We start from the raw sequence: 26,832 nt of genomic DNA on the forward strand, positions 1-26,832 counted from the left end.
CCGGTCTCTTCCCGCGCATCCCCGTCGTCATCTGCGCTTGCTCCGTTTATGCGCGTGCCATGCATTTGTTTGTTTACCCGCATGCTCATCTGAGGGGAGAGAATCACCGAGGAGTCAATACCGCGACGCCGCTGAGGAATCAAATTAATATTCATATTCCATCAGCCGCTGAATGTGGTCGTCCGATTCTTCAGATTCGAATAATGTTGTATCTTCGTGTGAGACGAACGAAACCGCAAGCTCGAAGACCACTTTTAGCGATGAATATCACAAATGTAAGTATTACTGATTTTCGCCGTCTTAGAAACGCTACCGATCAGCAGCGTTTAATCGAAAAAATTTACATCAATATTAAATTGTTTATCAAATTATTATTAAATCAAAACGTTTCTAACAATTTTCGTAATTACAACCTATATCTAAAGTAAATTGCAAATATGTTAATACTCCCGTGTTTAATAAAAAATAATTATCTCTAATTATTTAATTTCCAATATCATTTGCTTAAGCAAAATTTGAATCAATAAATTATATACGATTTAATAAATCAACTGCAACATATAAATAATTCGCGAAGGACGAGAGAAGAAATTTATTTATTTTTAATGATACATGCATAAAGGAAGTCTAATTCTAAATTTGTGTTTATCTGAATCTTTTTATTTATGTATTTATTTTTCATTATGGAGCTACACTTTAGATTATTCGAGACCAATTAATTGAGTTAGACCATTTTCTCAGCGTTATATCAGAGATACATATTTGTATAAAATATTTTCTCCGCGGTCGAGCAGACGAACGATACTAATGTGCATATACATACAAGTGCGTGGGAGTAAAAGCCCGGCTGTTTCCACTGCGCCCGCTCATTAAGCCGCGCGCCGCGATTAACGCATTAAACTGTCGTCATAATATCTGCATAACGATATGACTTCATTAGGCGCCGCGCAACCGTTCTCCTGCGGTCGTCTGTGCATATGAATCAGGCCTATCGAAGAAAAACTCGGCGTATTGTATTACAAAATAATGTTTTAAAATGTAATGAATAGTATTACAAAACTACGAGCTTTCGAAAGAATCATATAATCTCTTATACAAATCTCTTATACATATACTCTATGTAATATTATTTGTATAACAGCTTATTGCTACGTGTAAAAGCTTTTTGATTTACATCAGTTAGAAAATGAGATATTAAATAGGCACACAGAATAACGAACTATTCCACAATTCCGAAAAATTTTATGATACACAACTTATTTCAACGAAAACAAAAAATTCTTAAAATAATTCGCGTTTATCGTCTTACGTCGGCATTGATGTCTCTCCGTATCGAGAGATTTCATTCACGCGCGACTGTTGCGGGGTTCTCAATAAAAGAAAAAAAAATAGAGTAGCACAGAATGCTCCGCATGCTGGCAAGAAGGAAAGGCGAAAGGGAGCGCGAAGGGTGTGGGAAGGGAGAAACGAAGGGGAGAGAGATCTTTGCGTATTGTCTCCTTTGACGGATGCACCCCGCGGTCGCGCCGCGTCGATCGGCGATAAGGGAACCGCGCGCGCGCTGAGGAACCGTTAATAATTTTTATGACACTCTTAACTCGCCACCCGGTATTAAGCGGTCCTCCGTAGGAGACGGGCTTTGATCTTCGCCGACGCCCGGTGTATCGGCTTAATGAGTGCGGGAGCGAGATAGTGCGCGGTTGAGTCAGGGCGCCCGGGCGTTCGCGCGCCTCCCGACCGCCTGTAGAACCGCCTCTGGTTGCCGTCGGTTACGCGGATGCACGTCGCGTCGCATAACCCCAGGCGCGTCTCCGCGCCGTCGTCGTCGTGAAAGCGTAAAAATCGCGGAGACGACCTCGCAATTCTCGCGCGTTCCACACAGCCCGTCGAGAGAAGGAAGGGGAATGAATATAAATTCAAGGCTATAGTTTTTGCAGAGCAATAATACGAGATTAAAAGGGCCGCGACGGGCGCAAAGGTGTGTAACTGAAAGATAATTACAATTTTTGTTTCAAAATACAATCAATAATGACATTTAACTTTCGACACGTGCGGAGTCAAAACACGCTCTTGGGGAAAAAACAATTAGCATAATAAATTAAATAAGGAAATACAGAGAGAAACGTAAAACATGCAATATAAATAAAGAAATAAAAGAAGAGACATACAGAGAATATAAGCATTCAGTAAATTTATTTAAGCTTGATCAATGATAAGAATAATCAAAAGAAAGAAGAAGAAAAAGATGCAACTGTCCGTTCACGGCAACAGACGAACAATACTGGATTCGATCGTTCGAATTGGCTCTGTTAAACTCATTCGACAATTTTATTCAAGGCGGTCGGAATGTATTCGAAGTTAACGCACTTGATAATGAGATTGATACGTCGGAGATTGATAATTTAATTATTTATATATCCTTCATTATTTTATATTGTATCTGATTGTTTTAACTTAATTTGATTTGACGATCATTTTGAAACACATATTTGTACAATCACTGCATAAATGTAGCGCGCAATCTGTGCACGTAAAAAAAACGAAAGGGTTTAAATATCGGTTTTATCAATGCCAATTAATCCGATCCCTCTTTAATGCCTCGTGCTCTAATTTAATTTCAGTAAATATCAAGGTTAACCTCAAGTATCACCTTTCATATTACCAGTATTATTCGCGTTACAGCCAATATATTCAAAAAATTTTGCTAACAGTAAAAATAAATTATTAATCTAGAATAATTATTTATATTAATTAAACAATTTAAACATTGATATATTAAAGAAAAATGCATATACAAAAATGCTATTTGATTTTCCCTTATTCAACTTGACGTGCTGAGGATTTAATAGACCAATCTCTGAAAAAAAAACGAATGTACAAAATAAGTACTCCTTTCTCTAAACTCTCTATTAAGTCTATCCAGTTTAATGTTTAGAATTATCCGAAAACTACCTCTCTATTTGGTGAAAATAGAAAAGAAAGAAGAAATGGGATAGAACGAAAGAGAGAGAGAAAGAGGAGAAAGAGGAGGTAGAATGAGCAGGACAGAGAGAGAGAGAGAGAGGGAGAAAGGGAAAGAGTTGGAGAGGAAGATATCCGACTTACTAATTGCAACGACGTCGGTGGTCCGGAGGCACACCGCGGGCCATAATGAAAAGCAATATGGTCAGGATACATGGTACGGATCCGCTCGGACTCATCTCAGTGACTATCCCGAATTAAAATCGTAAATCCGACCCGAAGGATTTGTAGCGGCGCCGCGTTCGACTTTAAAACATGGCGCGCGTCACGGCCAAATATTTTCAGAAAGTAATTTTTTTTTTTAAAGCAAGGCACACAGGAAAAAAGGGATTAGTATATATCTTTATTTTTTCTAGACTATCCTCGTGTACTTATTGTCGTAAGAAATTCATGCGACTACGGAGGAAGACCGAATATGGAAGAAGACCGTTTATTTTTCGCTGAAACGCCAATTGCTGTGAGTACAAATTCCAATTTTGAAATATAAATTTTAATTCAATTCTTATATAAATTGTTCCTGTTAAATTGCGCGATCAAGTGATGTACACCCTACATACTTACTCGTTACAATAATAGACGTAATTTTGAACGAAACGCAATAAATTACGCGATAATCCATGAAATGCAACGGGCGACAATATAAATTAATATCTCTGTTGGCAATCGTCCCTTCTCATAGACGTTAAAGAAAGACGTTAGAAAGCAGATCGATTAAGAACCCACCGAAGACGACCGTGCGACGTCCACCGCGAATGGAGACGTTTCCACGGGAAATAGATTGAGACTTCACGGGCACCCTGTAGTATAGGCGTAGTTACGGTTCATTTCGATTCCGGGGGCTGTTAAACGGGCCGTAAAGGGCCCCGCAGTAAGCCGCAAACGGTCTAAATGGTGGTCCACGAATTTACCGGGACGGATTGTCGATGAGGGAGCTGCCATTGTACCGTCCGAGCACTCCTGAAATCCGGAAAGTCAGTAAATTTCCCGGACGTCGCGCCGGGGAATTATACCTGGGGCCGTGACGGGGAGGTGGGACGTATACGCTCGGGCACTACGTACGCTCTGTTTGCGTAGGACGGGGACCACCCAGGTCGGGCCGACGCCTCTGTGTGTCCGGCCTGGTGGATCCGACTTGGCGGAATCCTTCGCTTCGTCGAGCGAAGCGGAGGCGACCGTACGTAAGGCAGGGGCGGACCGACCACGAAATTCCGTGTTTGAGGCACGCATTCGGATTATGACGTCAGAAAGTCGAAAAGTCGCCGGACAAACAATCGCGCGATTTTCCTCTGCGTCACGCGTGTCGGTACATTGTGAGACAAATTAGTTACTGTATATCTTCAATGCATTCCAACTCGTATTCAATACTGCAGATTGCTACGATATAAAGAAAAAGAAGTTTTTTTTATCATACAAATTGTAGTATATCAATATTAATATATAATTTTATTTTATTACTTAAAAATAAAATTTGAAATTTTTTTTGTCGGTGGAGTTTTTTATTATACGTAAAAAAATTGCAATATAGAATTATGGCCTCTTATTTAAAAATAGAATTGTGTCTCATCAACAAGAGTCTTTATTTATATATTTATATATTTAAAATTAAATGATTTTCTGTTATAAAGAATATAATGAGTTTTTCAAATATGCTTCTCTATTTTTCTCTTTCTCTATTTCTCTTTGCTCAACAATATACAAGTGTATATATAGAAAATAAATTAATAATTGTTTGATCCGCCTATTAGAAATAATAAATTAGCAAAATTTATTTGTATATATATCTATATATATTTATTTATTTATTTAATATAGATAAAATATTAGGAAATTTAGAAAGAAACTGTAGGTGGTATAGGAATTTAGTTTTATATTACGTGCCATAAGATCGCTCAAAAATTTATATTTATATTTTTTATGATGGATTCAACATACATTTTTTATTTATGATTGCTGCATTATCGAGCGTCTTTTGTGCTTAGTAAGGTGATCAGTAAGGTTTTTCTAAGTATTACAATCCTTAAGCCAGCCGTCCGTCCCTGACGCAAGGCAATGAAACTTTTAACCTGATCCAGTGCGCTATTTTTCATCCCATTGTGTCCAACTACAAGGATCGCGACTCCCCGCGATGATTCTTGAACGTTCGGTGATGGATGCACGGACATCTCCATCGTACAACGAGGAAAGCTTTGGGAAATTAGCGTGTCAAACGTGCGAGGCTGTCTATTCAGTTTGATGCCACCCATCGTGCGCACAATATATCTCTGTCCGGTCCTATTTTGTATAATAGTTTGTAACGTAAGCGCAGATATGCGAAAACTGGAATGCGAAACGTTCATCGAACAGTCCTTTTATTAACACAAAATATAACGCGCGAAAATATTGAAGAAGGCAAACGTTATTTTTTATTTCAATTTCTGTCCTGTGTATATATTTTTTTTATTTCTCAAAATACGATAATTGCACGTGTAATATTACTTTATTATTAGATTAGAGATCTGTGATTCAATTTGACGGATATATATTATTTCTCCTATTGTATCAACATATTAAATTTTAATTTTAATGTTTTAACTCGGGAGTTTACATCCCCCAATGAATTATTATCTAATAGTGTTTTCATAAAATTTGATATGGACAGTGTGCCTACTAATTAAAGTTTCGAGTATCATTTCTCATCAAGAGGACTGGATTATATTATGAATGAAAGCATTATAACAAAGAGCAAACAAGGGCCCCTATTCTCATGAGATATTTAAAAAGAGATTTAATAATGAAAACACACACAATTTCTTAATTTCTTCAAATTTAAGAAACTAAAACAGGACAAGAATATTATAATATTTATTTAAAATAGGTTAATTACTGTCTCTATAGTCATTTTAATTTAATCATCATATAATGTAAATATTTCGTATTATCATGATTATCCCGTCGTTACTCGCCAGATATGTGTGTGTGTGTGTGTGTGTATTTTCTTCCGAAAATAATCTCGTCTCCCGCGCGCGTGACATTTCCCAACGCGAGAAACCTCTTCGATATCGCCACCCGCAAATATTTTCCTCGCGTTAATCACCGCGACGTCTTAACGTCGCGTGTGGGTACCTATATTTGGATATTTTCCAGATAGGATCTACAAAAATGTTCTATATATAGGCAGACCGTTGGCGCGCGTTGGCGCTAAATAACGCGATACGCGCGGCGGTTAAAGCCGGGGGCCCCTCGTGTACGTGCCGTGTATATCACGGCGTGTTGTACGCGTAACTTACGGTTACGCGGTCCTATGCTTAATATCAAAACAGTGTTAGTGACTGGCCACCCACGGCGAAACCGAGGGACCACCTAATGAGACGCGCTATTATAAGGGGGCCCCCGTCTCCACTTCGCACTTTACTTCAACCGCCGTTCTCCTTTAACCTTTTAACACAGCCAGCCCTACTCACTTCTAACGGAGTTTGCTGGAGGACACTAGGACGCCGTTGTCTTTCTTCCCTCTACTCGTCGCTTCTAACAGAGAAATGGAATCATTAGTGAAATACCGATAAACCGCGCGCGATCTATTCACACGATTAATCCGCTCTCGCTGCATCAATCTGTCTTTTTCTCTCTCTAATTCACGTTCTCTATAATCTTAAAATTATACGGATAATATGCTCACGCGGAACTATCTTCGTCGAGAGATTGCTTTTGTGAAATGTAACCGAAGAGTTTTTAAATTAAATTCCATCATAAAACGTCCTTCATAATGCTATAATAAAATAAACACATAGTCCATTTCTAGAAGAGTTATAATTAACTCTGAAATTTTGAAAGAATGTACCACTTCGAAATAAATATTGTAATTCACTATAAATCAGACAGACGGATTAAAATAAAAATAATCTCTGCGCGATAATATTTTTTAAGTGTGTATCAAAATTACAGAATTAATAACGCGTGCAAAACGCACGGGGTGCGGTGGGCACCGCGATTCGCGTATAATCAATTCTCTGAAATAACGGAAAAAAATGTCGGAGGTTTTTTGCGCTCGTAAAATTCCCCTCGGGGCGGGATCGAGAACTCGGCGTAGACTCGCGGCTTCCTGTCTCCTCGCGAGAGCAGGGGAGATATGTCGAGATTGAAGATTTGCAAAATACGGTCGAGCGGCACGACGAGCTCGGCCAGCGCTCGCGCGCGCAAATCAACGTTTACACGCGCGTCATTAGAAATCAATAAGCGCGCTCACGAACGGACGGCGAGATCGTGCCGTGCCGCGTGTGCGTACGCGCGCACGCAACCTCGCGAGCGTGCGCGTACATACATACATACATACACGCGGGACGAGTCCCTATCTAAGCCTCATATTCCGTGATCGTGGACCACCCAGCTAGTCCACCGCGGAAGTACGCACGCACGATTTGCACGCGCGCGCACGTATATGCGCGTGCGGCACACCAGCGGGATATACGGAGTGTCTCGCGATAAACGGAAGCCGCCGAAGGCCCTTTGGAGCTTCCTGCAGAAATTGGAAATTTGTTCTCGCCGATAATTTTTTTCTAATAAACAGAAACATCGATTTTTTTTTATTCTAAAAGGGAAGAAATTCAAGATTTTCCTTGTTTTTTTTGCAACGCGGTTTGCAATTGCTGCATACGCATACTTCTTCTCTGTCGCTTTCTCTTCTGATTTACGAGTATTATTTGATCACGCTATTCTTTATTATTAGACGGTCCGCTAGATCCGGGACACCCTGTGCAGCGTGCCTAACGCGTCGTTTCCCGAAAAGATTACGCCGGACTGGAACTTTTACCTCTTAATTCGCCGATCTTCGTTCTTTACGACCGTCATTAAAAATGTCGTTCTTTTAGCCTCACTTTTCAGCCCCTGATTACGAGCCTTCCGCTCCCGACCTTTCGCTCGGCTACGGCGCCCATTATTACGTACGTTTATCGATAATACCGGGTCCAATTACGACGACGATTTTCACATTTGGAGAGTCGTCGTCGCGTTAAAGAGAGGAGACGCTCGTTATTTTCCGTGAGACGATGATCGATCCCGCGGCATGTAATCGTTTTCCCCGGACTTTTTTTGTCCCGTTCCCCGTTGCGCGGTCTCGCGAAGGAAAAATAGACGAGCCGATATTTTCTTCTCTCTTTCTTCCCCTTTCTTTTTTTTCCTTCGTCGTGTCCGCCGTATATCGCGAGGGGAACGTAAGAGAGCCCCCTTGACGCGGATCGCCTCCGGGGGGTGGCGGCGGTGGCGGCGGCGGCGGCGGCGGCGGCGGCGGCGGCAGTCCCGCTTAATGTCGTCCCCGGGGTGGTTACGCGCGTTTGCGTGCACAGCAGCGTCATTATACGCGAAATAACATGTTGCACTCGTTCGTTGCATACGCGCTGAACATTGTGAGCGAGGTAAATTAATAATTGGAACGTTTTCGACGGACTCTGTGTCGGCACGCCCACGGACGGTACAATCCGCCTGGAAAACGAGTCCGATTGTCGATTCCATCGTTCCTCCGCGCGTAGAATGCAATTACAACGATAGCGGGATAAGTGCAGCAGAGAGAGAGAGAGAGAGAGAGAGAGCGGATAGGATAATTTTGTAATACTTCAGGGAATCGCTTTTTCCCACAGATGAATAAAGAATATGAAAATTTTGTTTTTACTTGCAATTGTTACATCAGAGCAAAAGAATTCAACTTTAATCAAAGTTAAATTGTTTATTTTTCCTAAATTTTATTCTATTTCTTGGAAACAATATCTATTTTTAATATTTGCAAAATTCTTTTTAAACCAAAAAATTAATGCAGAAATTTACAAATAAATTGTTAGTATATTAAAAATATTATCATCAAACGCTTATTACTTCCTATGTAAAAGCGTAAATAAGATTCAAGAAAACAAGATCTATCGCCGAAGAAAATAAGATTTATTTGAAGGGACTATTCATAAATTAGAAAACATGTTGCGAGTAACCATCAATACACTGGCGAAAAAAAAAATCTCTGCCGCGCTATCGGAATGTTAGCTTAGAAAAATAGCACTATTAAAACACCAACGCCGAATATTTAAAAAGCGAATTTATCACTCGCGTTTATCGCGACGATCGCCGCCGCGCGGGCGAGATATCGACCGGAATTGGGCGACTTTGCGATTTTTTACGATTTCTACGGGTCATGTGGGCGCGAGAGAACCGCGTAGAAACGACCGAATTAGGCAAATCTTGCGACCGGTCTCGCGCGAGCTGAGGCAGGCAGACGCGGCTTCTACGACATTTTGTCTCTTAATTGTCTGTTCAGCTGGCTAATCGATCACTTGTCCGTTGTGAAAAATTGCGAAAAGACTCCGAATATACATATGTATATATGTTACATATATTTCGAATGAAGCTTTAGTCGTGTAACTAATTGTAAGTGTAAATGTTCAAATGTGATTCAAACGCCGGGGAAAACGAAGATCCGGAAATTCTTCCGAAAGACGTGAAATTATCTGGGTGAACTTTTGAGAATTACGTTTCCGATTAAACCTATATCAACTTTATTCACTACCGCGGGATTTAAAAAGTGCGTTATCTGCATCTCTAACCCGGCTACCGGAACCCTCGACCGATTATCTGTGAACGTTTATCAGTGTTCGAAGGAGTGATAGGTCATGACTTCCGGCGGCTGAAACCGTCAGTACGTTCCCTATCCTCCGCGCGGTAATCGCCATTATCTTCGTTGACTCAGCGGATTTCGGGATATCTTGGTGATCGATCTTGTCGGAATACCTGATCCCGCCGATTCATCGATCTATCCTTTTGGGCCGCGCGAATATTAATGGAAACAGCGTTTGTCATTTATGACAGACCGGAATAGGAGATAACGTAGAGATATGCAGGTCATTCTGCATTTAAATTACTTTCTCTGCTTAATTTTCTTTTTCTACATATTTTAAAAAGATCGCATTCTGTCCCTCTCTTCTTCCCTTTCCCTCTCCTCTCTCTCTCTCTCTCTCTCTCTTTCTCTCTCCATTTAATCAACGCGTAAATTATATCTATTAAGAAACAGCTATAGAATAGAGAAATGTCGGAATTTCAAAAAACAATAATACAATTACGAAATTTAGTCACATTGCTCATTTTCGTGTGTGAACGAAGAGTTGAGAGTACAGACTGTCGTGCGTGGCGATTACAGAGGGGGCATAAATATCGGTCGCATCTCGCTCGGCCGTTCCGGGAACGATTCGCGCGTTTTACGGATCGCGTAAATAATCTTACGCATTTACGTCGCAAACGATGACCGTCGCGCGTATTGCATCGTCGACTTTATACCAACCCGCGTAAATTCTCCTCGCTTTCCGCACGTCACTGCCAACTCGTTTGCACGCCGACTTACCATGGCAGTGTGAAGCCGCGTGTCCAAACGCGAACGCCCTATAACTATACGTGATTTATCAGCGCGAGCCGCACTGGTGCTCGGGAGTATTTTTACGGATAAAAACTCGCAATTCTCTCAGTCATTCAGTTATTTCAAAATTATATACATACAGGATTAAATTACATGCAATATGCACAGATAAATAAATGACCATTTTCAATTGCAGGAGTTTTCTCGGCATATGGATAACTATCTCAAAAAGTATGGATTAGAATTAATTTTATTTGCAAATTTATTTATAATTCTTTTATTTATAAAAGAATTATAAATAATACATCGTATCTCTTAAATTATTTTTTGCTCAAATTTCAATCTAATTTTAATGATATTAATTTTATGTTGTTAATTAAATACGAAAGAGTATCGTCGCTTCTTTTCGAATCTGTATACGATTTCAATTTCTGTTTGTTGCGAAACATCTTTTTTTTCTTTTTTTAAATATAGCAACGACAATTTCGAAAGCGTCAACTTGTGGAACATTGATAAATCGGCTGATCCCGAGAAGAAGTCTCCCTTCTATAATCGCAATAATTGAAAGACAGATTTGGGGCGGATCGCGCGCGCGCCCCAAGTATAGATTTCAATTCGGATGGTATCTGCGAAATATAGAAAGCGAGCGGACGAACCGGTGAACGTGTCTGGGCGATGGACTGACAGACGGACGGACGGACGGACGGACGCGTATGTCGCATTCCGTGTTTATTATTTTGTCGGTGGGTGGTCCAGAGAAGTCCGGAGTGCCGTCTTGGTGGCCGATAGCATCTCTCGTGTGCACGCACCGTTGAACGCAGTCGTCTTGCGTAAGGAAGTAGTCGATTTCTCTCTCCCTCTCCCTTTCCATCTCTCTCTCTCTCTCTCTCTCCCTCTTCTCTCTCTCCCTCTCTCTTCTTCCATTTAGCGGTATATCACTCTCGCTCGTCCTTCCCACCCTCTTTCTCCCTCTCTCGGTCTCCAAGCCTTTGGGCCGCACGGCCCTCGCCTTTCTTTCCTTCGTAGAAAGGAGAGTGAGAAAAAGGACAGGGAGAGAGGAGAAAGAAGATCGAATACTGCTACGTCGCCCGCGATACACTCCGGGCAACGTAGTACCGCATACGTGCGTGTGATGTGGGCAGGATACTTGGGTCCTGCGAGCATATCACCGTATCGTATCCAAAAAGAGATATACCCTCTTTCTTCTTCTTCTTTTCTTTCCTTTTTTTCTCCGCAAAATTGACGCGATTGAATGGCGATATAAAAAATGTCGCGATATCCAAAAACGAATAATCTTTTCAGTTATCGAGGATTCTTTCTCTCATAGAATTGCTTCGTAATATGTATTTATCGTGATATATACAGTTGATAAGAAAAACGAAAATGATAAGCATTTATCTTTTATTATCGAGAGTGTCAAATTATCGTGATGCGTTACATGCACGGCGGATATATGTGATATGTCAAAAATAATGAAAAGCGCTTTTAAAATAATTCTATAAATACTTCTTTCATACGTATTATTCTAAAGAAAACGAAACTACAGCTATGCTCTTTATTAGTTGTATATTAATAACACAATTTAATTTTAATCTGCACACGTACCTATTTTATTATTAATTTGTTCAGTTAACAAGTTACGATATTCTATAAATATTGATATAAAGCTATTATCTCTTGCGTTGTTACGTACATATTTCTATAAAAGCATGACACATGCAACACATAAAATAGAAGTGGCATTGCGTTTTGTTGCTCGTAAACGCTAAAATTTAGAAATTTGAGAATAAATCATTCTTTCCCGATGATAACTTCCGTAGACATTTATGGAGCAAGATAAGGAACGACGTGGAGGGTTTGTATATCGAACATATCGAACACGATATTTATGGGCGAAAAAACGCGATACGATCGTATCGCGTTTCGTTATCTAATTCTATCGGACGTTTTGTGGCAGTTAGGTCCTCGTCTCTCGAGAAGTCCCGTGCGAGTTTTATGCTCGCACGTGTTTATCGCGAACGAGTATCGTACGGCGTCCTGGCTATCGCGGTGCGATCTGGAGATCGCTCGAAACAAGTCGCAGTAGTGTAAGCAGAATGGCCTTATAAAATTTCTCGGTGCCTTTATGATAGCGTTTACACGGTCGGTTCTTCCGGGATATGATGCTCGAGCCCACCAAAATCGCCGCGAACGTACAGAATGCGTTACGTCATAAATTCGTGATGGCAAGCCTTACGGATCGCATAAATGTTTTCCACGTTCCTGTGTGTGCGTCACATCCTTATGCGTTACCCTCGGTCTCTCCTTTCGAAGAGATTGGACAGACATGGTTAATATTACTAAATCGAACAAAATTATCAGTTACTGTTTATATTATAGCCATTGAATATGTTTTATAGTTTTGCATTATTATATAGCTATTGTATATTTTATGTTTTATCGTTTTACATTATTATATTATATATTGTCATATTATACATTGACACGTATATTATTTTTCATTATTACGTTTATCGGTTTTCTAGCATAACGTTAATATTATAGCCAATTAAATTAGTCCGTCAACAGAGATAACTTTATCACGATTAGCAATTTAATCTCGATAAAATAGGTTAGCTAAAGTAATAAAATATTTTTTATTATTATCAATTATTGTTCTAAATATGTATTTAGAATAACAATGTATCTTTGGGTACGAATCAGTTTGGCATATTAAATTCGCTAGTAGCAGATATTTTTCAATCGTATGTAACTAATTATCTGATAGCAATTGACAAAGCAATGAATCATTAAGTAAACCAGCGTTGTCAATTATATCGATTACTTCGTTGAATCTATTTAATAAAATATATTGTTTTGTAGAGGCAAAGATTTAAAATAATTTATTAAGCTCGTTGATAGAAAAGTGACCCTCAAAATGAGCAAATTTTCAGGAGAGCATTTTTTAAATTCTGAATTAAGATTAGTGAATATGTATAACTTCATTTCCCTTCCATGTTATACTTTCAACTATGTCTGTGTTCTTTAAAACTATGCTATGAATTTTCAAAATTTGAACATCGCAGCAATGATATAGGTAAAGTTTATCTCTTATCAAAGATTGTGACATTTCCACAAAAGAAAAATTATAAATGTGCCTTTTCCCAAGATATATTAGTCCTTAGGGTCGACCTTAACGCTTATCTCACTAAAAATCCTAATTTTTCACTCGTGTCACTTCTCTATCAACGGAGCGATATATGTCAGGACCTGAACACTGTCTGGCCGGTCTGGCAAGACAAATGTCTTTCGAGTAGAAAACTGGGAAACCGCAAGGGGGAGATGATAGGAAATCGTTCGCGAATGTTCAGAAGGAGAAATATGTATATCTTTCTGAAGAGAAAGATGTTATATATATCGATGTATTATATGTACGTCACGCTAGAGAGGCCCGGGTCTTGGTTTCGTGCTGCGGGACCCACACACAACGACACACAACGGTGCGCACCCTGAAATAAGGTAGCCCAGGCTCCGGCGACGAGGAGCCGATGTGGGTGGTCCAGGAGAGATTTGCCTTCCGCTAAATATCGCCTTTGCGCCCACGACGTGGGTGGCCCTCTCCGCTGCTGGCAGAGGGGAATCCCCCCTACCCCTCGCCCCCGTCCCCTCCGCGCCGAAGAAGTCACAAGTTGTCTCTTGTCCTCGTTCCTCGAAGGCGATGCTCCACGCGGTGGCGCGACCGAAATTTTCATCTTAACGCGGCGCGGACGCCTTTTATTCCGGGAATCGATTCTGCAAACACGATCGCGCGACACGATGAGAAACAAGGCGCACGTGCTCTCGCTCGTCTTAATACGGCGAATCTGCAGTACTTATCTGTATCGGATCGAGGAACGACGATGCTACGGAGAAGTTGGTCGATAAAAATTGATAACGTTAAATCGAATGGCGACGAGCTTGTTCCGCCTTCTAATCGAGAATATAGACAAATTCGATCTCGCGTTATATATACTCGTAAAATTTAATATATTTTCTGTATTAAAAAAGCATGAGAATGGCGGGAAAGAGAAAGAAAAAAGACTGCAGCGCGGTGTAAAAAGTTCGTGGTCGACGCGATCGACGCTGCTGAACGCGAAGAGCAGCATCGCGCCGATGTCGCGACGCGAGGGCTAGAACACGCGTGCCGGGCGGATCTATTGCGAAAGGCACGGGAGAAAGGCGACAAGACGCGTGTGGTCCGTCGGACGGCCGACGATGAGTAGGACAGGACCAGAACGACGACAGTATCTTATCCGAGGCACCAGCCGACCGATCGATCAATGGCGAGATCGATGCCTCCTCCGGTCGGCCGGCCCGATCGGAGTATCGCGGCATGCTTGGCCGCGCAAGTATTTTTCACCCCGCAGGCGGTGGCGGCGGCGGCAGCGGCGACGGACGGCGGCGACGGACGGCGGCGACGACCGGCCGGCCGCGCCGCGCCGCGCCGCGCCACGCCGGCCGGATCCAACGATAGATTCGACCTTCTGAGTTATCAGCGGTTTTGCAACGAGTATGAGATTTCTCGATCTTCTAGATCTTCATTTTATATGTTGCTACATTCGACGGGAAGATTCGACACCCAATTAAACAATACCTGATTTTATACGTAAATAAATAAAGATAAAATTTTTCTTAAATATTTCAGAGATGTTTTTACTGCATAATTGTTACATGATATAAATATATGAACACTAAGAAAAATACTTTGCTGCTATATCAACAAGACTTATATTATAATGGAATGCACATTTTGGTGCATTCTTTTTGTTTGATGAAAACAGAATTTTAATAGAATTTGATATTTTAAAGCTATAGATTGATGACTTAATTAAGAATTGGTGAATAGGTATGTATTTTTGACTGGGTCTATAAAACTTCGAGTTTATATACACTGAAACGTTTTCTTTCTCACTAAAAAGTTGCGCTGACGTAACTAAATGAATTTATTGTAGTATTATTGATATTAAAATTCTGGTATATTTAATAGAAAGGAATTAATCATGCTTATCTGTTAATTTCTAGAAAAATTTTGATTCGATCATTTTCCAACAAACATACTGGTCGAATCCAGCAGATTTCTCCAACTTATGCAATCAGATTTTTTCCAATGAATAAATAAATAAATTATTATCCATTCGCCCTGTGTGATAGAAACGTTTGCGCTATATTTGAAGCATTGGTAGAAAATATTTATATTTATTAAACAGCAAGTGCGAAAAATATGTCAACATTCGTACGTTTCGTCTGCTGCAGACACGTCTTCGTGCGATGCATTATGAATTCCGACGTGCCTCTGTTATGCGCGCATAACAAGGGTGCTCGATTCTCGAAATCATTATCGCTCGTCAAAAGCCGATCCGGCGTTACGACCCTAAAGACAGGTAGCCTGCTTGAAACGGTCGCACATATGGCGCACCCACACCCCGTGACCAATCGCTAACACGGTCATATCGGCCGTCGTTCACCACGCCGCGCCGCATGCACGCATCCACTAACACGGCTTTAAACAGCGTACCTACACACGCGACGCGAAACCCCGCTTAAAACGCTCGTTTGCATTCTCCGAATGAATGAAGATATTGGGAGAGAGAGAAAGAGAGAGAGAGAGAGAGAGAGAGAGATCTGTCTACAAGATTCGATACTAAGACATATAATTACCGTCAATTATCCCGTATAATCAAGTTCGCTCCCGAATAAATTGACGAGATCGCGAGCGCGATTCGTATAACGATTATCATGCAACTACTTGACATTTGATGGTTTTCTTTAAATGAGAAATCGCAAGAGTTCCCTTCAAATGAGGAAAGAACCGATTAAAAAGAAATAAAAAAAAAAGACGTTACCTCCAGATCCCGCAATGTCATTTTCACCTTCGACGCCAACCGGACCGGACGATATATAACGCGCGTGCTCGTTCGCCCTGAAATTTTTGCCGCGAGTACACAGTAAACGCGCGACGACGCGGCGCGGCGGCGGCGGCGCGGCGGCGGCGCGGCGGCACGTGGGAAGCGCGGGCGCGGACGCGGCACGCCCGAACGCCGCGCCGGGGACTACCGCCATCCGACCTCGATCCCGATCTCGATTTCGATCTCGATCGCGCAAGCGACCGACGGCCGTCCGGCCGGGCCGTCGGCCGGCCTCCTCCGCGGGCCTCCTCGGCGGGTTTTACTTCGTCGCCGACGACGAAAAATTGCACAACAGCAGGTTTCGTTCGTCGCGGCATATCATATAGGAGAGAGAGACAGGGCCCGGGCAACCTAATGCTAATGCGGCTACCATTAGCAAGTAGTGAATCGAATGCAAAGTCGGACGTAAGGTGGGACCACACAGGTCGCGCTTGCTCGGCTCGCTTGCGGAGGGTTATACGGGGCCAGCAGATGCAGTGCCCCATAAACAGCGGGGCGAGACCACCCAACGCGCTTGTTCCTTCGTTTCGTTCCTTCGTCTGTTTCCTTAATAACCACGATAGCCTGCCTGTTACCGTGCGGGAAGGTGTGCAGGCGCTCCTCTCTCTCTTTCTCTCCCCTCCCCTCTCCCTCCCGCTTCTCTCTCTCTCTCTCTCCCCTCCCCCCTCGCGCGTACGTACGCGCGTATAGTGGATCAAATCGCAAGAGTGGCTCGCTCGCCTCTCTCGATCCAAATCGTTTTCGAGCTTTCGTAGGATGACGTCGCTCGACCGGACAGGAGGGTGGCAGGGGGGACCGGGAGGGGGATCGGTGTGTAATTTCCGGTAATTGTCGAGTCGCTCGCTCTCCGATCGATCCGGTCCCCCTTGAAGACGTCGTTTGGTACGTCGTTCAGGAAAGCTTGATAAATTGCGCGGCGATTGTCCGTCTCGCCTCTCTCGAATCTTCGAGATCACTCTTATAATCGCACGTCGATCTTTTTTTTTTTTTTTCACGGACAGCTCACGACCCGCGCGCGGTGTCGAGTCGTCAGCTCTATCTCTCCTCCCTTCGTTCCTTCACTTTGCACGGTTGCGATCGTAACTTCGACATTTTCCTTTTCTCCTCAGTTTACAAGATCGCTCTCCTCTCCTTTTTCCTTTCTTTTTCTCTATTTCTTCCTTTTTTTTCTCTTCTTTTTTATTATAGACCCTGAGCTTCTGGGAATCACGCGAAGGGCTAGCTGCTCTAGCGTGATGACCACCCGCGTTAAGTGCCGAATATCCGAGCTGCGAGATATATTTTTGGTAATCCGAAACTTACAAAAAAGGTCACCCGAGAGATCTTCTCGGTCGCCCGTCTTCGTCGCGTTTCTGCTGGTAGCACGAGGAAGTCTTTCCGAACGATTAAGCATCACTTGCGTGCTTAGCACCGTCGCGCTGCTTCGTACACGCCACTCGCTCGCGCGATGTGAACTTTTCTCACACGTAATTGCATTAACTGTATAGTTGTCAATTTCGAAAAAAATTATCGTAATACGAAATTAACAGATATTTGTATCGCAATTGTGAGGACTCTATGCGAGACTGATTAATAAATTTAAGAAGAAAAAAATTATAAATGAGAAGAACCAAAATAAGAGAAAATAAGATAAATCATTTTCTTTCATTAGTAAATGAAATTATTAGTTAGTAACTTCAAAACGAAGCGTAATTCCTCCGACTGATTGTGAAACGCAATCATTAAGCGGAATCTACCGACCGTCACGAGTACTCATCGCACAACCATCGATAAAGAAGTTTATATATGCAATGTTTTTCCACTCGATATATTTTTCCAACATTGTAAAAAAATGTTAATATTATTACTGGATGCAAATGTGTTTATTTCGATATTATATAAGTCAATGTTACAGAATGTCAATGTTACATAGCAGCGTAAATTTTCTTAGCGAAATCGATATAATCATAAACGACTGGATGACAAAAAACGAATAGCTATTAAAATAATAAGATAATATGTTTACTTTTTATATAACCACAGAGATGATTAAACAATATTTGTAACACTGAAACATATCTAGAATTTAAAAAAACATAAAGCACGGCTATAGAGTTAAAGTAATTGTCGATCAGATTGTCGTAAAAACAGAGGCTATAGCTCGCCCACAATGTTTTACTTTTTTTTCAATTTATTGTTGTAGATATTCCAACATTGTAAAGATATGTTATTGATAATAAAATATGTGATATGTAATAAGATAAGTAAGATATGTTAGATATGTAATCGTTTCTTCGTCGTTATGCAAGGATAATTGTATCTAAATTGCCTCACCTACTCAATTCTACGTGTAGATTATAATTATTTGCAGCAAATTATTTAATATTATTTCCGTATGTTTCTCTCTCTCTCTCTCTCTCTCTCTCTCTCTTTCTGTGCATCGTACATTCTCTTTCTGTGCATATAATACATTATTGCGATATTCTCATTGCCAAATTACTTTTAACTAAATCATTTTCATGAACGATTGATATGAATCCTTGCCATTATAATTGTCGATATCGAAATAAAAAATACATTCTAATGAATTTTTTTATGCATACATTGCTGACCAAGGAATTCTTATTACACATTATTTGTCACATCTATGACGCAAGCAAAGACTCGTAAAATGAGACTCGTTGTTAATTCAAGGATATTAAGTCATTACGTTTAATGAGAGATTTGTCTTTACAAGTCAATAAAAGTTTAATAAATCAAATAAAGTAACATTAATAAAATTGCAAGCACGTATACGCTTTCAAACAGAGGTTTAAATCAAATCTACAGCGAGAGAGAGTGGGGGAATTGCGCGTTAATGCGAAAATGCAACGTAAAACTCAAGCGTTTTTGTTTTGTGGTTTATCGTTTTAAATATATCCCGTCTCAATATATATACACGGAAACTTCCATGTTTCGAAAGATGATGATGGAACGCGCGACAGGGTTTTCCATTACGCAAGTAATCGTTACGTAAAGTAAAACCGCCGCGTGTGACAAGGATTACAAGGTGAGCAATCAAGTCCAGAGGATAGAGCCGAGGTCGGCATTATAGAGTCGGCATTTGTACGGTCCTTACGGGCGTGGAGAACGATCTTAATCGACCCTATCCCCTTCCCTGGACTTGTTCTCCAGGTAACGCCGTCGGTACGCCCCGGTAGAGTCGTATTTGTCCTCCAATAATTTCCACTCGTCCGGCTTGTTGTCGATCAGATGATGTGAGATCTTGTCGGCCGCGTTCTTCTGCGCCTCGCTACATCCGGCGCAGTCGTGCTCCAACGCGTCCGGCAGATTCTCTAAAAGGGGGTTGCATTGCAGATTATGATGCACATATATATATATGTATTACGACATGCTTTACGTTGATTTTGATTACTTATTAGCAAGTACGCAGCAAAGGAGCGAGAGTGCCGTATAGAAAATGCTAATTGGATTGATTTCTCAAATGTCAATTTTTTTTCAAATCTCGATTTAAAGAATTTACAATTATAAAAGAGGGTGCACGTATATTAAAATTAAAAAAAAAATTGTTTTGCTTTTACTGAAAACGTCCCGAGTCAGAATATACGCGAGCTACTCGTATAGTTAACGGATTAAACTTTAAAGGGTATAGAACTTGAAAGGATGGAGAACGGGCGCTCTTCGCCGTTCGACGTGCACACTTACTTTTGAGCTCCGCCGCGTCCGGGGTGCAGGGATTCCGATCGAGCAGGCAACCCACGTATCCGTTTAACAGCCTGTCGTTGCTTATTATCGCGTCCACGTCTACATTGTCGAATTTCGTGGTGTACATCTCCTCGGCGAGGGCGGAGGAGAATGTAAGAGCGCACACGGTGATAAGGGCGACGACTAGATGTCCCATCGTACCGGACAAGATTGGATGCGTTGTTCCTGATTCACTGCTCATGGAGCTCATTACTTCGGATGTCTTATAAGGGGCCTGGACACGGTTCGTTAGTCGCACGAAATCGTCCTCGTGTGTCCTTGCCATAATTTATCGAGAAAAATATGCGCAATGAAGCCACTTCCTGTGCCGATGCAGTAGATGTTTCTCTCTGAATGTAGAATTTTTTTATAAATTTTTTTTATTGTAAAATTAATTAAACATTCCTAAAATTATATACTATTGCTTTCTAATTTTTTAGATTATTATATAAATTATTATTACCGTAAAAGAATAATATTATATAGATATTTGCTTATATTAATTATTATATACGTAATTGTGCAGATAATTAAGAATTTAATTTTTACATCATGACTTTATATCATAACAACTGTTGTAAAATTTAACGAAACCTAACGTATTTAAAAATATTTTTGACAGCTAAATGAATAATTTAAAAAATGTTAAAATGTTTTTCTGTCCGAAAAAGGAAATAAATGTAATAATTGTAATAAATAAAATTTCTTGCATGACAATATGACAAGTGTAAAATATTAATCCTATAGTAGTATAACGATCATTATACTCGTGTCGAATACAAAAACGTATAATAAGTAAATGAAGCGCATAGCGAAGAATTTATGTATCATACGTGAAAGGAATTCTCGTGTTCCAATTCTTTTTTCGTATTCTATAGACGGCGTATTACGTGTGCGTGACCTCGACTTTTAGACAACTCGCGTAAGGGACGATTGTATCATCGTCCGGCTCTCGTTATCCCCGTTATTCCCCGCAAATATTTCCTTAATTCGTAAATTTAAATTCCTCGCTCGAAGTATTTCGGCCTTGCATAAATTACTAGTAATTGTAATGCAATATCATTCTCTGTCGCGGACAAAATTGATTCGTAGAAATCCCCTCGTGTAATTGCTACTCTAATCTCAGCGTATTTTTGAGAAGCACGTAATCACGATGTAACATGAATAAAACAATTTACAAATAATTTAGCAAACTTGTGACATTTCCCCGTATTTTTAAGACACGTATTTTTAATTTTTTTTTTAATTCTTTTTGTACGCGTTTCAAATATTATATGTATATATAATATCTAATATAAATATTTCCAATATTTTTGTCTTAACGATCGATAGATTTTACAGATTGCGTCAAGAAAACTCGCGTCCAGGGAAAAATCGATTCAATCCGACCGACGGACATTCGTCTGATTTCAGAGATCAACTCCGAAAGTTTCGCGTTTCAATAATCCGCGACAAAGTAGCTTATCAGCGTGGACTTTTGATTTCGCAAAAGGAGAAAACGATGCCCGGCTTGGAGCGGCTTAATCGCTGCGGCCGTCTGATCGAGGGGGCACGACGGGATTTCCTGAAATATTATCTGAAAAAATGTCCGACCCTATTTCACATCTGCTACGATCCGATAGGCACCCATCGGAAAGCGAGGGCCTTCATCGGATTTCTCTTCGGATTTGTCGCAGCTGTCGTGTTGTACGAGGGCATAATCGTCGATCTACGATTTGACACGTATACCAGTATCTCTCTGGGAGCCATCCTTGTCGCGATGCTATCGATAGGATGCGCATCATCGATACAGGTAATCTCTTCTCTTACTTCACTCAATTTAGCTCATTACCCTTCGTACCCTCTTGTGTTACCTTACATTTATTTTATTGACGTACTTGATTAAGCGTCAACGGTGATACACTTAATTCTCTGCGAGAGATATATTCTTCGCCTTTAATAATCGATAATTATGAAAACTATGTTGATCATATTGTGTATTTTTATTGCTTTCTTGAATTGTCGATAAAGTCCTGCAAACTGAAACGGCGCGTGTGTATGCCTTGTTAAATATTTCACGAATCAAAACTTGCCATATTTTCTGTGAATTCAATTGCGTCGTAACGTGTATTAACGTACACTCGCGTCACGCACGTTGCCTTGTCCGCACAATCCGATTCTTATATCGGATTACAAATATTTGTCGAGTAAATGCGCGGTTCGACGAAATTTCCAACGATAATAAGAAAATGTAGTTACGTAAGCGGTTTATACATAAACTTTAAAACGGTGACATTTTTACTCAATTATAGTTATGTTTAAAAAATACATAATAAAACGTTTAAAAATAAATAAGGATAAGTCGTTTCCAGTTATTACTATAGTTAAAGAATCGTTCTGTCCGTCGTTCCGTCGTTTTGAATAGGTGAGATGCATCTGTCTTTTGACAATACCGACCTTCCTCGGCCGATCCGGACGCAACGTTTTGAGGGCTCTCGTTCTGGGATACGTAATAGCGGGACCGATATTCAATTTAACGTACAATGGAAAGGAGGTGGTGAGAACTTTTGCTTGCACGATGCAATTGACGTACAATCTCACCCAGACGCGCTTCGATCTTATGTTCAAGCCGTTTCAGCAGGTATCTCGCTGCGCTCATTAAAATAATAATGCTATAAGCATGTTCAAACGTTGAAGATCGTCAGTTGCTCGTGCGACGAAACTTCGCGCGAAATCGACCGATATAATCCGCGAAATCGAAGTATCTAACAATACGCAGGCGGTGCTCGCCATGAAAGCGGATGCGAGCGAGCTGAAGGATACTTTATCCTCGGTGAGAGATCTGATGAGTCCGATAGTCGAGGAAATCGAAGGCGAGGAGGAGATGCGGAGGCTGAAAGAGGAGAACGACTATTTGGACGAGCTCCAGGACGATACGAGGAGAAGCGACGAGATCGAGGAGAAACATGAGAAAGAGATCGCGAACGCGAAGTCCGAGGCGGATGTTTACGAGGCGAAGTACAAGAGGAAGATTGAGGCGCGCTGCGAGGAGCAGCTTAGCCGCGGCGCCGAGCGGTGCAGGTAAGAGACATTTAACACGGACTTCATCTAAATAACATCGACGGGGACTTCGTAGTCGGCGAATAATCGAGACACGTTTCTCGTGTTTCGTAAATAGATTTCTAGGAATTCATTCCCATGTAGATTCGGTGAACGGTATACAATATATGGTACCGATGGTGCGCGATCGGCGAGAGATTCTTTGTTATAAGAAAATAAACCAAAAAGCATAGAATATCATAGACCAGTATTCTCACAGCGCGCTTCTTATTTTAAGAAATCACCTTAAGTAATGCCTTAAGATGCTAATACGGCTCTTACATGATTGGCTTATAACATTTTAAGACAGCTCTCTTAAAACGGATCTTAAATATAATTAGAACCGACTACGAATATCGATCATAGATTGATTCTTTTGTTAATTTTCGGGAAGAATCTTGAATATGAAAATTAATTTCATTTAGTTATGCAGTTCTTCGTAATAATTAGGTGTTGCGAAAATACCACTGCTTTAAGATTCACAAACGTGTGACATTTTTTAATTTTTTGAGCACTTCTTTCTTTTAACTTTACGTTTTTAATTCGTTTACATTGGCGTTAATGATGTTTAACATAACGAGGCTTTTCAGAGATATGTTTGGTAACGCTTACGACAAGTGTTACGATACGGTGACGGTCTTTGCGGCCTGGCTGCTCTGCTGGCCGATGAAGCTCACCTTCGTGTGCAATCTGGTGCAGGCCCTCGGTGGTTCCAACATCTGCGATCCCGAAGGGAAAGTGGACGCCGGTGTCGGCGAGGGTTACGTCGCTTTAAAAAGTGAATGTCATTCGCAGTCGATAGAAATTTAGAAAATTGAACCCATTGAATTTCTCCGCGACGTTCTCGCGAGATATTGTGTCTCGTCTTCATGAAGGGGCCAGGGATTCGTTCAGCAAAAGTCTCAAGGACGCGAAACTACAGTATAAAGTGAAGAAGATGCCGGTGATTCTCGACCTTCACGACGCCACAGATGCTGCTAAGGCGGTGATGCACGAATTCAACGCACGCAGAAAAGTCTTTGAGTCAGTGATGATGATTATCAAAAGGTATATAGCAGGAATACAGATGATTCCAAGGACTTGGATAAGTTATGGCTCTTCTTAGAGTAAAAATACAAGAAAATTGTGTGAAGAAATTTTGACGAAGCTTGTTTTTTTTTTGTTATTCGCGTCTTTATTTTTAAATATAATATCGTTTTGTCGACCGTTTATTTGTAAATATAAGAAAAATATTCGGCTCTATTATCTTAAAATTTATCATTACAGCATACAAAACATACTTTATATATTTATCCAGATGCCTGTCCTTTGTTTTCCTGAGAATCATTGTAAGTGCTCAGACGTATCACGAGAAATACCTGAGCGAGATCGAGCATGATAACGTGTACGTTACTCCGTACTTCCGAAAGATCGACGCGAGACGGAAGGCTCGCGGTAGTCTGACTTTGCTGCCGCTAAAGAAGATCGAGAGATCGAAATTCGTGGATCCGTATAGCCTGCGGCCGAGCAAAGTCGAGCGAGTGCATCTGACCGGGCAAACGGTGAAGTTGATCCTCGAGATAATCAGCGTGACGACGTTTGTACTGATGGACAGACTCTTCTTTGAAGCGCTCGATTTGGTCAGAAGACACTCCTACATGGAATATACGCAGGTCCGAGATTCGTGATCCTTGTTATTTTCAGTTAGATTCATTTGAGTTTAATTTGAACGAGCCCGAGATTCCATCGAAACATTTCTACACAAGTTTAATTCCAAATTTTCGCCTTTTTTCTCGTTTGCGGATTTTCTAAAAAGATTAATTTTGATTAATTTATCTAAATGTAAAAAGAAGAGAAATTCGCATTCGAGTTTTCGTTTTTGACCTAAAGAAATAATGTAGCTACAGCAACGGCCAGGAAAGCTTTAATAATAATAATAGCAATTAGCATATATACAAGTGGCTCGAGCCAAGTGCGGTTTTTCCCCACAAAAACGTTGCATAAATGATTGTTTATACTTTTGCTCTGTCTTGAACTTTAACTTGAATTTTTTCTATAGGCGGGTCATCATGACCTGGCCTTGGAGATTCGCGGAATCGGAGTGATAGCCTCTCTTATACGTAGCGTCATCCGCGGATTCAACGTGAAGAGACGAATTAAGACCGTGGTGACCAACAGCGCGTGCTTACCGAGAGCCAGCAGAGTACCGAATTACATGATCCTCAAGATATACTTGATCTACCTCGCCATTTGGATGTTGCTGTTCACCGCCGCTTACACCCAGCGATTGCGTCGCGTGATCTGCTCGTTCTTCTACAGGAAGCGCGAGAAGAGACGTGTGCTGTATCTCTACAACGAAAGCCTGAGGCGCAGACTCGGGCACGTCAGGTAGAGAAGGGATTAAATATCTCACGGTTGAGTTCGCACCTTATTGCTTTGAGTTCTCAGTTATTATTAAAAAAAAAAAAAGAGAACGTAGGAGCTACTTTAAAATAGAAGCCAATTCAACTGCGATTCGAGCCTTCTACGAATAAGATTCAATTTGTTCCACATCGGAATATGTACACATCTTCGAGCACCGTTTATTCTGCATGATCGGAACAAAGTATAACGAGTTTCACGAATAATAGTGCTCGAACCATTTTCGTGAAAGAAAACTTGGATATCGGAGTCGGATTCAAATCCTTCATGCTAATGCATGCTTTAATTCCGCTTCCGATATTCAAGATTCATGCGAGCCAGGATCAAGACTCTGGTCAGGACTCGTCGGCTGGAGTACGACATGGACCCGTGGGTCGCCCTGAGGCAGCGCTGGCCGGCGCTCTGCGGCTGGTTGGTGATCTTCGCCTGGGCTCGTCACAAGTGCCTCGTCTGCGGCGAAGTGGAACCGCGGAGAGGTCCTCAGTTCCGCAGATGCACGACGCCCGGATGTCCCTTCGTCCACTGTCCCGAGTGTTGGGACGATATCGGCAGGATTTGCTACGCCTGCACGGACATCGGCGAGACAGACGACGACACGGACGAATTTGACATACTCGCAATAGGATAAAAGGGGATTGCGCTACTATATGCGCGATCTCGTGAATGTTTCGCTCGATACGCGACTTTTGTTATATCCCGAATACACGCCGAATTATCGAATATTATCAGATCAATCGGCTTTACATAATGCATATTTTTTATCTTACAAAAGAAGTCACACGAGGGAAATATAATTGATATAAGTTTTAAGAATTTAGATATTAGTTTTAGAATTTTACAATTATTTACAATTGGAACTATATCAGTTTCCAAAAATTTGAAACTTATAGTTTCGATAAGTTCAATTTTCTGTTCTGTATAGGTAATGTTTTTTATAAGATGTACGTAAAAACTCACACAATTCAAACCTGACTGATTTGACAATATTGATGTTCAACAGTAATATCGATATTACCGAAACGTTATCTTTATGCCAATGCATGGCATGTACATAACATAATAATTGTTATATTTATACCAATCGGTTTATATTTCGTTTCTTAGATATAAAACAAAAAATATAATATGAAAACATCAGTTATATATATTGATTTTTAAATGGAATTAAATTCAACATTCGAGGCGCGATTCTAATATCCACGTATTTTTTTATCATCCTCAAGCTCTGCTTCGCACATCAAACTCGGGAAGCGAAGTAAAAATAATCCTCTTATTATCCTTCGTCACTACTTTGCCTTGAACTTTGGTACTAGTATTTATTAC

General features: G+C 40.9%; 2 protein-coding genes across 2 annotated transcripts; one reads left to right on the top strand and one right to left on the bottom strand.

Annotated features, from left to right (window-relative positions):
• LOC105462863 (DC-STAMP domain-containing protein 1-like) lies at nt 1-26,142 on the top strand. The gene is made up of 10 exons (XM_011709733.1): nt 1-275; nt 3,378-3,478; nt 21,445-21,823; nt 22,436-22,651; nt 22,790-23,091; nt 23,700-23,887; nt 23,985-24,156; nt 24,407-24,761; nt 25,148-25,476; nt 25,816-26,142. The coding sequence occupies exons 3-10, from the start codon at nt 21,533-21,535 to the stop codon at nt 26,135-26,137; spliced, it is 2,175 nt and encodes a 724-aa protein (XP_011708035.1). The 5' UTR covers nt 1-275; nt 3,378-3,478; nt 21,445-21,532; the 3' UTR covers nt 26,138-26,142.
• Nucleotides 18,152-20,343, bottom strand: LOC105462862 (ejaculatory bulb-specific protein 3-like). Its single transcript, XM_011709732.1, has 2 exons — nt 19,993-20,343; nt 18,152-19,622 (listed from the first exon to the last, which is right to left on the bottom strand). The coding sequence occupies exons 1-2, from the start codon at nt 20,315-20,317 to the stop codon at nt 19,423-19,425; spliced, it is 525 nt and encodes a 174-aa protein (XP_011708034.1). The 5' UTR covers nt 20,318-20,343; the 3' UTR covers nt 18,152-19,422.
• Nucleotides 26,143-26,832: the final 690 nt, after the last annotated feature.

The sequence above is a fragment of the Wasmannia auropunctata genome, unplaced genomic scaffold, assembly GCF_000956235.1.
Source record: "Wasmannia auropunctata unplaced genomic scaffold, wasmannia.A_1.0 LD336092.1, whole genome shotgun sequence".
NCBI lineage: Eukaryota > Metazoa > Arthropoda > Insecta > Hymenoptera > Formicidae > Wasmannia > Wasmannia auropunctata.

Excerpts from the sequence above, each read along its gene's own strand:
- LOC105462862 (XM_011709732.1), bottom strand. The coding sequence starts at position 20,317 with ATGGCAAGGACACACGAGGACGATTTCGTGCGACTAACGAACCGTGTC. Across the intron at positions 19,623-19,992 it reads GGACGCGGCGGAGCTCAAAA|AGAATCTGCCGGACGCGTTG; the intron begins GTAAGTGTGCAC and ends ACCCCCTTTTAG.
- LOC105462863 (XM_011709733.1), top strand. The coding sequence starts at position 21,533 with ATGCCCGGCTTGGAGCGGCTTAATCGCTGCGGCCGTCTGATCGAGGGG. Across the intron at positions 24,157-24,406 it reads GTGATGATGATTATCAAAAG|ATGCCTGTCCTTTGTTTTCC; the intron begins GTATATAGCAGG and ends ATATTTATCCAG. Across the intron at positions 24,762-25,147 it reads CCTACATGGAATATACGCAG|GCGGGTCATCATGACCTGGC; the intron begins GTCCGAGATTCG and ends TTTTTTCTATAG.